The following is a 12,651-nucleotide window of genomic DNA, read 5'->3' on the forward strand; positions in this document are numbered from 1 at the left end:
GGTAAATTGAATGGTTTGATGTCTTTTCTGGGGCGATAATGGTAATAATTCCATTCATCTATTCAGGTACAATTGAAAGTTACATCAAAACAGCGGACATACATGTATGTTATCAGTGATTTGGCACAGTTCCTTAAGATGAATAATTTGACATTTCTGAGCATTTTCAATGAAAAGATTAATGTGAATTCATATTATGTGTAAGATGATTATCTGAGGTTTCGAGTTTGTGCAAATGTATTCCAGGCTATCATCATGAACTGTTTTTTTGTTTGTTTGTTTTTTTGGTGAGATGGTCAAAACATTTAATTGGGCAAAAACAAAAACCACATTTTTAATTAATTAGATGCACATACAGGTGTGGTGATTATGGGATTACAGCTCTTGCACTTACACAGTGATTTCTTGTGAGTGCAACAGCAACAGCGACAAAGGTCGTCCATCACTGATACAATGGGAACAGGGCCACATTCACAGTTCTCAGCTAAAGTTTCTGTTGTATGAATGACACAAGAGAAATGGCACGAGAATAAAACAAGGTGCAAAGAAGAGAGGTAGAAAGAACTTTGTTGCTAAGATCAAAATAGTCTCAAGTTTATCCAAACACAACAATTTACCATATGAGCAATAGAGCTACTAAAGCATAACTGTTACTGAGATGGAGTTATTAGTTTGTTCTGTGCCTTGTGTGTTGGTGTCAGCATGTAAACACTGTGCTTCGCTTGTAAAAGTCATTGTAGAGATTGTCTTCTATGCATCAGAGAGAGGGGAAAACATTACAAATCAGTGTGCTGTTGGTGAGTTGAAGTGGTGTGAGCTTCACACCTTCAGTTTCTAGCTAATCCTTATTCTTCACACAATGGAACTAAAGATAATACAAATAACTCTGCACCTTGCCAAGTACATGTCAACTCATAATTTATAATTACAGTGTAGAGTGGATGTAGGCCCCTTTCACACTCACTGTCCAAGGCCTGGGATAGAGTGATAATACTCTGTCCTCTGGATCAAGTCCACTGAATCCACAACCACAAGGGGGCTCACAAGCTTTAAGGATTCACATTTAAAGCAACAACCAAGTCCCTGCAACTCCAATTGTTTGTTTGTTTACATATAAAACAGTGTCTTTGAATCATTTAAATCAATTTATTTATAATTAATCCCACTGAATTTGTATAAAATGAACGAATCTCATTCATTTTTTTCAATAAAAATAATTGTCTGTAATTGCACTATTAGAGATGCTTTGTTTAGACAAAAGTACTAATGAAGACAATCCACATGTTACTTCTTTTTCTTCTAGTAGCTGATACGGGGGTATTGTAAATCACAGCTGGGCCTTGGACAGTGCTGTCAGATCACACCTACACCAAATCTGAGATTTCCACGTACAGTGCAAAAACTTACAGTAAGACTTTTCATCTCAGTTCACCAATAATCTACAGTAGTATGTAAAGCAACATTTACAGTATCTGCACACTAGAGTAAACATTTTTAACTATATGCAACACTGATCATCCTGCACTTTAACTATGAGCTGTCTATTCCAAAGGCAAGTTATGTTGGCCTTTAAGCACTATGACTATTTGTGACTGTTGTTACTGAAGCACCCAAACAGTGTAATTAACATATTTACAGAGCATGTGGTTTTTATTTACATTCTATTCATTGCACATAATCATGAATGATAACAATGGGAACATGCAGAGCAACTGGGTAATAAGCAGATGAGCAGACACAGGAGAAAACTAATCAGTGTAAATCATCTTCCCACAGACTGCTTTATCTTTGTTGTTGTGCTTATTCATCTTAGGTTTTATCTTTCCCATATGAACACTGCAGTCAAAATGGGGGAAACGAAGAATTAAATAGCAAAATTACTAATATGTAATATAGTAATAAATAGGGTTGGATTTAATACAGAGTTCCACAGCGAAGGCGATAAATAACAAACGTTCCTGCAGAATCATACAGTGCTTTTAATAATTATCTAAGCCTGAAAGGGTGTCGCTGCAAAACCACAATATAAATATTGATGTGCCTTTTCCATCTGACCCTTATAAAAACTAACAAACTTCATTTAGTCAATGTAAGTTTCAAGTAAGGAGTTTAGTTCCTAACTGATCAAGGTATGTGTGTTTGTAAACAAAAAAATATTTAGTATGTACAATCTATGGCAAGGAAAGAAACAGTATGAAGAGACAGATACAGCAGCTATCACGAAGTAGGTTAAATCATTCATTGGCTTGTTTTTAATTGCCCACTGTGGGCACTGTGCTAGCCTGTCAGTAACACACACTGAAGACGTAAAGTAAAGTTTGCTCGTTTGTGCTTGGACACCTAACATACAGTGCAACAGACCACATAATGGGATATGAAAACGGTCAAATTACAATAAACTTTGTGCACTTAGGTCTATGGCCATTGTCTGGCAAATGTTTGTCCTAACTGTCTCCTACCTGCTTTACTTCTGCTTGATTTTATTTGTAGAGGTTAAAGATGAAGGCTGACCTCGCCGTGTCCACTGATGCTATTCACCTTTCAGAGAAAGCACAGTTTGCTGACTCAGCACTGCTCATATGCTCTCTATCTGAGTCTATCTCTCTCTCTCTCTCTCTCTCTCTCTCTCTGCTTTCCACTTCCTCTCTTCTTTCTTTCAGGAGCAAATGAGGATGTATAGTGCCTGCATTGAAAGGAGGAGGCTTCAGAGGTGTTGATTCTGCTTTGTGCTTTAGGACAGGAACAGCTAAACTTGTAGAAAATTGACATATTACTGTAAGTAATGGACAACTTGACATAGAGTCATGTTCTTTTTTATATGTTTTATACATAATTTTAATTCATTCTAATTTTGATCTACATTATTCTGACCAAGACGACAGCTGAAGCCCCGAGGACTAATATACTGCAGTTTCTTGCAGAGCGACAACTGAGATGTGTCAATGGTGTCATCTTAGCAGCAGCTACTGTCTGTCCAGCTTGAACCAATAAAATACCTTTGCTGGTTAAAACTTGTGGTTTTGTGGGCAAAAAGTAGAGAGGAGTGGAAGAAGATGAATTGAAACACTGTCTTTCCCAGTGGAGGTCTTCAATCAAGGCCTTTTCCCTCAAAGTCTCTCAGACATCTGTGTGTATATATATACCGTATGTGTGCGTGTGTGTGCATCGATGTTACTGTCTGCATGTTCGCATGTGCTATATACAGTATATACATCATATGTGTATATGTGTTTGAGAACAGGAGTGCGTAATGTCCATATGTGTATGTATTTTCTTATGTTTGTATATGCCGGTGATGTGTGTTTATGAAAGACAGAGGGAAGAGGAAAGGAGGCAGCCAGGTGTGTGTGAGTGTGTGAGTGCATGTGTGACCCTTTCGTCAGGTCCACAAACACATGCCTCACTCAAAGCGCTCGTAGTTTCTCGTCTGCCTGACACGGGGCACCATGTCCTTCAGCAGTCTATGGAGACGGACAGAAATGAGGAGTGTAAGTGGCTGAAATAAGAATCTGGTCATAATAGAATATGCACAAAAATGATTAAATATTTCAAATTAATAAATTAAACAAATGTAAAGGGAAACTGTTGCTTTATCTCTTACTTGACCCCATATGCCAAAATCATGAGTCCAATGAGGATTCCCATAGTGGCATCCAGAAACCAGACATCAGGGTGGTGCTTGAAGACTTCAGCACTGATGAGAATGGAAAATCCCACGATGGCCCCAACCAGAGAGTTAAACCCTGCAATGCACAAAATGAGGAAAATATATTATATATATTGGTACAAAGAAATGAACATGGATAAAGTCTGACAAGTTGACAAAAATGCATCTTTGCTCTCTTGCTGAGAATTAGATGAAGAGACTGATACCACTGTGTGTCCAAGACTGTTTCTTGGACAGGAGTGGTGACTGTCTGGAATTTAGTTTTTACGGCAAAGTGGCCAGATATCCAGTTTTAGAGGCTCTAGCTGGAAGATTGTGTTACCTTTGGACAAAGCCAGGCAGGCTGCCCCCTTTGTTTGCTTGCTTTATGCTAATGCTAATGATGAGTTTACATCTATGATAAACTAACAGGCTTCCTTACACAAATGAGAATGGTATTAAAAATCTGTTGAAACCTTTTGCAAGAAGAAAATAGGGTGTATTTCCATATGTGGCACTATTCCTTTAAACAGATCTTGAGTGCGTATGTGAGGAACATTTATTTTCAGTTGTATCTGCACCTCTAAAAGACAAATGGCTACAGACTACATAATTGGTGACTGCACTTGAGTTACTCTGTATATACATTGTATATCCTGATGTTCTCTCATAATTACATTTCTCCTTGAGTGAAAGCTTCCACAGTGGGTTATTGTCTTGCCTGCAATGAGTGTATAGTCTTGTGGGAAATAAATCCAGGGCTGGAGAACAGCAACCTAAGGTCTACTGGATTGATGCTGCGTGTGCTCTGAGACCTGGGGAAAGCAGTATGTGTGCGTGTGTGCTGTGCTTTTGTTCACCTTTGCATGTGTCTATGAGCAGCTAGTGGGTCATAACCCATTACTTTTTCCAATTGAGTTGTGCAAACAACTCACACACACTGAAACACAGACACATACTCTAACCCTGACCAAGGCCTTTTACAATTCTCTGTACTTCTGCTCCAGAACATTTCAGAGGGAAATATTGTAGTTTTTATTTCTCTGACAGTTATTCAGGTCACTTTGCATTGACTGAACTTTAAAAATGAATGTCTAGACTGAATATACGTATGATACAGAATTTTTATAAAATCTAAGTATATTTTAACCATTTCAGCAGCTGCATGTGGATGCAGTGGTATCTTGATGATGTTTTCTCACAAATATAAAAGAGAAACTAATTTAAAATTGAAATAAATCCAATTTCACAATCTCCTGAGAACCCTTATAGAGAGATAGAGCTAATAGCAGCTTGTCAGCAGCACATCAGTGATGTCAGCTGTTACACAGGCAGTGTTTCCCCAGCTTTACTGTACGTGGACCGATAAAACTGAAGTGATGAGGTCAGTTTTGTAATTTTGTGATTGACCAACTAGTCATTTACAGTAATACAGTGGTTCTCCTCTGCTTTGATAAAAGAAAGGAACCCCTGATAACACACGTTAACACAAAAGGTTTAAATAAATGACTCATCTTTCGGACATCTATCTTCAAACGCTGCAGGAGTTAACTTTTCATCATCATCACTGAATGTACTCATTTAAAATAATTGCTGTCTCTCGTTGAATCACTTATATTCATCTATCTGTGTGTGTGTGTGTGTGTGTGTGTGTGTATTTTACCATCAGTGATGAGTGCCCGACTCGTCAGCACTCTTCCCAACATGAACTTGGCCACGGCCAACACAGCACATGTGAATCCACTCACTATGGACACACTGAAGAGGAAGTCATCCTGAAGAAATACAAGGGACAGGACACAGGAGTAAAGAACAAAACATAACAATCAAAGGGAAAGAAAGCTGCAGTGTGGCTTTATACTTTATACCCAGAATGCTTCAGTCAGCTCCACCAACAATAATAAAATATACAGACTTGACCTGGTCAACCAAAGGTCATACAGATGATGTGTCTAAGTGCAGCGAGAGTCTGGTGTTTTCCACTTCACTCAAACAGACTCAGCAAAAACCAACATTTGACCCTGGGGGTATCTTCCTATCAGATTTAATTGGCCCAACAGGGGAACAGAGACAGAGAGAAACTGGTGAGTATAACATGAAATTACACCTTCAACCTACCAGCCAGTGTACAGCAGCAGTGTATATATTCAAGAAAATATTCCTTTCCCTTTCCATTTCCCGTTCCCATTACAAATGCTGTTTACTATGAAAAAATCTCATTGCGATCAAGATGAGAATGTGTGTTGTGGTATGAATGCAATGTGTTGCCCTTTCTCTCTCTCTCTCCAGCAGGCAGGGAGAGCCAATCTCATTCCTGTGTTTTTAATCACGCACTAGACGGAGACAGCCTGCCATGTGAGCAGCAAACCAGGACGTGACGTGCATCAGGATCCCTGTTTCCTGCGCCCTCAGACCACTCGTTGGGATTATTCAACCCAATACTTCAAGGAAGCTTTTACAGTTCTCACATGGTACTGCAATTTTATTCAGGATGTGAAATTCAATTGTGAACAGTGAGATCTCCTGGAGGGTGAAACCGGAGAACCAAATTTAGTAAGTGACACCATCAACGGTGAAATGTCGTGTTTGAACCACACATTGTTCTCCTCCTTTTAAACATTACATTTTCTCTCTTTTTGTAATTTGCATCTAGCTCTTGCTGTCACACGCATCGTCCTGTAAACACATACAAACCTGCACACAGACAATTCACTGCTGATATGATAAATCTTCTCTGTCTGCTGTCTGATGAGGACCTCAGTGAACAAGTCTCTAATTTTACCCCCCAAAAAAGTGGAAACAGAGAAAAAAGTCATGAATGACAAAAATGAACGTCTGACAATGACAAGGAAGTAAAGATCTGCATGATAATGGATGGAAACAGACTCCTTGAGCTGATAGGGAGAGGTTATAGTGAAGGAAGAGGGCTGATGGAAACAATAAAAGAGGAGGATAGGACATGCAGGGAGGATGTGTAGGAAAAGTGGGGGAAAAAATAATGAATGGGTAGCATGGGAAGAAAGTAGAGAGAGAGAGAGAGAGACTGAATAAATGAGACAGGGAACAAGATGAAGTGCCTCCACAAATCCAGCCAAGGCAAGCAGCCAGTGACAGTATCACATAAAAAGACAGAGCCAGATGGCTGAGTTCTCACTTAAACACGCCAATATCGAGTTACATGTAGCAGGTTATATGCTAAACATGATTGACCATAGGATTGTACGGTACGTGTTGTCCTCTCCCACAGCCTTGAATGGAAAGCAAAGAGTTTTCTAAAGGACTAGATTGTGTTACTACACATAAGAGACACAGATAGCTGTTGTATTTAGAAATAAAAGAAGCAGAGCTCAGTAAGACACTGTGTTGAAACAAGACAGGATTTCAAGGAGAGTGAGCTCAATGCTGAAGGACAGATGAAGAAAGAGAGAGAGAGAGAGAGAATGTCGGAGACAGACAGCGGTAATGGGCTCGAGCTGGTGTCAGGAAGCTCCTCTGAGACCTAACACCCACATCTTCTATTAACATAATGGTGCTGGAGCATCAAACACAGTCTGCAGTAGCTGCTGCCCTCAGCTTCTGTCTCTCGGCTTTATCTCTTTGAATGTGTGGTCAAAGGGGCTTCAGTGACACACACATACACACGCCTTTACAGATACAGTAATTACACACACTCGAGTGTCTGTATATGTTTCCTTCCTATGAATCATATCCACATCGAAGCCAACACTTGTTTTCGCCTCTTCTCCTTATTGTACCTTTACTTCTGTCTGAGATCTAAAACCATTTCTGTTATTAAGATATAACAGTTGTGCTTTTATAGTAACCCTGGTCAAAAATATTAAAGCAGAAGTAAGCAGAATTTTTGTGTTAATATAAGTCTTAAATAGTTATATCTTCCGACGGCAATCACTTACATAGAGTGTTTGGTCTGAAACACGGGTCTGTCAGTCACTCTGCTCTGCTGTAAGCCGAGGAGAAAACTTTCCTTGTATCCTACAAGCTTTATCCAATGAGGAGAGAGAACGGCATAAAGGGGCGGTCCTCTCTGTGTGTGCAGCCAAGGGATGCGAGTGAATGTGGTGACGTAGGGACGAGGGCGGGGACTGCTAACTCCGTCGGCTGACAAGAAGTTAGCCAAAACGACCGGATCGCTTCTGCTTTAAGTACTGTATACTGTATCTACCACAAGGGCTATTATATTAGAATTTGTAAAGAAAATTTATGATTGTGAGAAACTGCTCAAACTGCTGTAATTCAAAATATCTTTTGAAGCAGTTGACCTTTAGGTCCAGCAGAGGGCACTCTTAGAAAGTTATCACATGCTCTTTTGACCTATAAGCAAACTAATGTTTTGAAGACAGTGCTACTTACTACATATGATGGTATTTTACTATGTACGTTACAGAGTACACTAGAGAGGAAGGAAGGAAGGAAGGAAGGGTTAAGGTTAGCAGATTGATACTTTGCGGGTTTCAGTATATTTGAAAAAAAAAAAAAAAGCTTTGTAAATGAATTATGAGGAAAGACATGTATTCAATAAACTCCAAGGCCTCAAGTAAATAGAGAAAAGTTTGTTGTTTGTTTACGAATCCACATGGGACGTTTACCATACTCTCTGATTTTGTTAAAGGACCTTAAACTGCCCTAAGTCTCAAATTTCCACTCAGCTTACTGCTGTTTTGTAAAATTCAAGTGTGTGATCCTTGCTGAGCTTAAAACTCATGCAAAGTGAAATGTGTGGATATTTTGGGGGGTTTAGGAGTTGCTGCTGGCTAAACAACAACATCAATAAGTGAATCTTCAAGGTTTGAAGCTGCATAATAGGAAACAGAAGAGAACGGAGTTTTTGGAGAGTGAAGGTCTGGCTTCCCTCTGTGCTTTACTGGTCAGTGAAACGGACAGATGGTGAGGGTTCAATCATTTACAAGCCAAATATCAGGTTTCAAAACAGAGAACGGGGATGGATGAGACGGGCACTCCCTAAACGGTGTGTGATGATGGAAGAGCTGAAGGAAGATGAGACTATTTTGGGATCTCATTCGTATTCTTAACACCTCTAGAGAGAGGTGGGGAGGTGGTGTGGGGACGGGTGTTGACATTAAAAAGACTGTGTGTGTGTGTGTGTGTGTGTGTGTGTCAGTGTCAACCAGAGAAAAGGAACAAAAGTCAGGTGAAGGGAGGGATACAAAACCTCTGACGTCAAAAGAGCAACAGCGGAGTGCTAAAAAAAGACTCTGAACTCACAACGATAAATGGTGTGTGCGTGCATGTGTGTGCTTCTTTGGTGTGCACATGAACTGTATATATATTATGCAATGATTTAAATGAAGCATATATGCATCGCATACACTCTTGCATATTAATCTGTCATGACTGTTTGCAATGTGTGTGTGTGTGTGTGTGTGGTGTCCATGCTGCTATATGTCCATGTTGTCCCTCAGAACAACACTGTGCAGGGCCGTTGTATAGGGGAGAAAGGTGATGATAATTCTAGGGACCCAGAGCCCAGTAGGGCCCACAAGAAAACCCAGTAGTCTAATCTTGTATGACTGAATTGTTCTGCATATGACCCTGACTAATACTCATAGTAATGCTGCATTAGCATCAAAACAAAGTGAATAAAAAATGATAATACATATGTAGTCTAAGAAAGAAAGGGAAAGTCAGGGGGCAGGGGCCCACTTTAGTATTCTTTCAGGGGGCCCAGAATTCCTAGCAACGGCCCTGACTCTGTGTACAATTTTGGAGAAATACAGTAGCTAATGAGTTGTGTCTTTATACTGTATAGTATAGCACTGTGGAAAATCGTTAGACCCAAGGTTAAACTTAACAGCTGCTCTGTCATGGCATTGGCAATCCTTGAAAAGTTTTAACCTTGAATGAAACAGTGCTTAAGGAATACATGAGTACTGCCCTAAGCAGAATCAAAACTGTTAAATGCAAATCTTTGTTGCACGACCATCATGGACAGATCATCTGATTCAGTGTTAACGTTTTAAGGCAAACCATTGGTTTTGTTTTTTTAAGCTATATTTGTTTTTGGAGAAAATTCAATTTGCAATTATTTTCATTTTTATTTTGCTAGTATGTGTTAATGTGACAGCACTAGGCACTATGTGTTTGTGTGCTCTGGCAAACCTAAGAAACGCTTTCACAGCATGATATTTAATTGGCAATTACTGTATATCACCTTAATCATCTAAAGCCTCTTCTACACTGGACACAAAAAGCTGCTGAGATCTGCTAACATCAGGATTTTGCCAGTTAGGTTAAAGTACAATGGGGATTCACAGTCCTGGGTCAAATGACTCTGCAGTAGCCCATACCCTGTTATTTATCTGGCCAATCGAACAACCTTTTACCTTGTATCCTTGAGAGCGCAGACATTTTACACAGATCTGACACGGGCCCAGCATGGTGATGTTAAACCAGAAACATCACAGCTACAATTTCCACTGTGAGTGAGCTCCAACACAGGAGCCAAGCATGAGACGGACAGATCCGTTTGACTAGTCTGCTCTCCTCACAGCAGCCAGCAGCTCACTCTGTCTCCCCTGTGTCTGTGCTCTGTAACTACATGTCTGGATGATGACACTGGTCCCTGCAGTTGTGTGCCTGTGCCCTCAATCAAACACAAAGTCAAACATGGCTGGCAGTGTGAAAGGAGACAAATGTTTTTTTTAGTGGGGTTTGTATTGTTTAAAAAGTCTCACTTGTATCTGCTTATTTTGATGTAATATACTATAACAACAACAATGAACACAGGTCAGAGTGCTCAAAACTGCCTCTTTGGTAAAATTGATGTGAAATCAATCACTATTGATTAATTCATGCAAAGTCAGCAAGTGTCCAATATATTGGAAATAGTTAACAAGAGATTGATTTCACATCTATTAAAGGTCATCACAGACACACAACTGTATATGTAACTGTCTTTAATTTTGAACACAATATGGGTCGGGTTAAAATGAAGTAACACAAACTAGAAGATAAAGATTGTGGGAATGGTTGTACATAAAACAAATCTTAATGATCAATAATTATCAATTGATCAATTCTTAATAATTCTTGATCTTAGACAACATCAGTGGCATCAAAGTCAAGTCTGTTACTTTCCCCTTTAAGCAAACATAGGAGCACAATTCATCCAGTAATGTGTGTGTGTGAGTGTGTGCGCATGTGTGTGTGTTCTTACCACTTCTGGAGGCAGCTTGATAGCCAGATCGTGGATGGCCTTTCCAAGGATACACATGGAGGAGAGAACAAACACAATCCCAAGGACCACACAGGCTCTGTAAGAGACAGACAGGCAGCTGTGAGGTGTGAGGTTGTTACATGAGGTTGAGCTAAAGCAGCAGCCTACGGGTGTTAATACACCAACAGTAACACTTCCTCCCAGTTCTTGTTTGCTTCTCTTTTGCATTTGAGTCATGATCACTTTTCATTTTTCTTTTTTTGTTGGTGCAGTGAAGACTAAAAATATATGCTCACAGAGAGTTGCATTATTATGTCTTACCCACCGGCTTGATTTATAGCTGAGGGGTCTCTACACATATAACATTATCAAGTGATATGAAGTGGTCAGCTCGCTTATAAACCAATTTCCTTGAACTAATCATTTCACATTTCACAGGCCTCTGTTCCCAGTCTATTTGAGGCAATGCATTCTACCCTGTCAGAGCACATGAGGATGGTCCTTTGTGCTATTTGTTTATCAACACATAAAGGGGGTAATGAGGTTTTTAGGGGGTGGGACAACAAGATTCATGCACACCCTGGCAGCAATGCAATAAGCTCTAGGGATCCAGTGACAGTCTCTGTGCCTCCAACACATCTGCAGGACACAAATTACAACCATCCATATTCCCATCCATCTCCCCCTCAGAGCCGAGACACAGGTATTTGACAGGTGCCGCCATGTGGTATTCTTCCTTTACTGATTTGGGCAGTGAACTACCTTACTTTACAGGAAAGAAAGCAACTTTTAAAGGGACTTTTGGAGTCACTTTTAAAAAAAAATGGCATTCCAGAAGGATAAATGAAAATGTTACACTGCAAAAACAAAAATATCTTACCAAGAATATTTGTCTTAATTCTAGTCAAAACAAATCTCATTATACTTAGAATAAGACTCATCACATAAAAAGTACCTTGTTTTTAGACACTTTTTACTTCTTTCAAGCATATTTTCACTTGAAATAAGTAGAAAAATCTGAAAGTGGAGCATTGTTTTTCTTCCTTATTACGAGCACAAAAAAACTCATTTCAAGTGAAAATGATCTAAAAACAAGTTATTTTTTAGGTAATGAGTCTTATTTTAAGTGGAAAGAAATTAGTCTTGACTAGAAATGAGACATTTTGACAAGAAATAAGACAAATATTCTTGGAAAGATTTTGAGTTTTTGCAGTGTAAGCACTGTACCAACTGGGGAAACAATGACAATCCCTGCAGACCGGATAGCTAAAAACTAACTGGTGGAAATAAACCTCACTTCAATCTCCATCCAACAACATTATTATATCTCTTCATACATTTGCCCCAAACTTGTTAAAAATGGGTGCAAATATCTCCACCTCTTTCTCTTCTGTGCCTACAATCCAATTTGAACTATCTGTCTCCTGGAACATTGAAGTCTCAACCCCTCTGCAAACGTGAATAGTCAAACTTTAATGTTCTTGTTTCTTTCTGTCTTCAACAAATGTCATGTGCGGGAGATGTCTCATTTCAATCCTAGTGTGCATTCATGTGATTAATGTACTGTACACCATTTGTGTGTGTGTGATGTATGGTTTTGTAGTTGGTTACCTATTTGTGTCTAGTGTGATTTAGCATTTTCAAACAAAGTGAACAAAGTGTGAAAAATCCCAATTGTATGCGCTAATTCTAGTGCACGTATAGAGTACAGTGTGTATGTGTGAGTCGGTATGTGTTAATGGATGCTGGAGTGGCAGCTCGGTCTTTTATCATCCGCAGCACCTCAGAGCCAAGCAGAGGTGCTGTAGTG

General features: G+C 39.5%; 1 protein-coding gene across 1 annotated transcript in view; it reads right to left on the minus strand.

Annotated features, from left to right (window-relative positions):
* Positions 1 to 286: 286 nt before the first annotated feature.
* tmem163a (transmembrane protein 163a) overlaps positions 287 to 12,651 on the minus strand; it is a 59,361-nt gene continuing 46,996 nt past the window's right edge. The window contains exons 5-8 of the mRNA XM_085765257.1: positions 10,842 to 10,938; positions 5,310 to 5,421; positions 3,602 to 3,743; positions 287 to 3,461 (exon numbers count right to left, since the gene is read on the minus strand). Of these exons, the coding sequence (XP_085621383.1) occupies positions 3,401 to 3,461; positions 3,602 to 3,743; positions 5,310 to 5,421; positions 10,842 to 10,938 (412 nt within the window). The 3' untranslated portion in view covers positions 287 to 3,400. The remainder of the gene's footprint in view (positions 3,462 to 3,601; positions 3,744 to 5,309; positions 5,422 to 10,841; positions 10,939 to 12,651) is intronic.

Source organism: Trachurus japonicus, chromosome 21 (assembly GCF_045865225.1).
Source record: "Trachurus japonicus isolate A0001 chromosome 21, Traja_1.0".
NCBI classification, from domain to species: domain Eukaryota; kingdom Metazoa; phylum Chordata; class Actinopteri; order Carangiformes; family Carangidae; genus Trachurus; species Trachurus japonicus.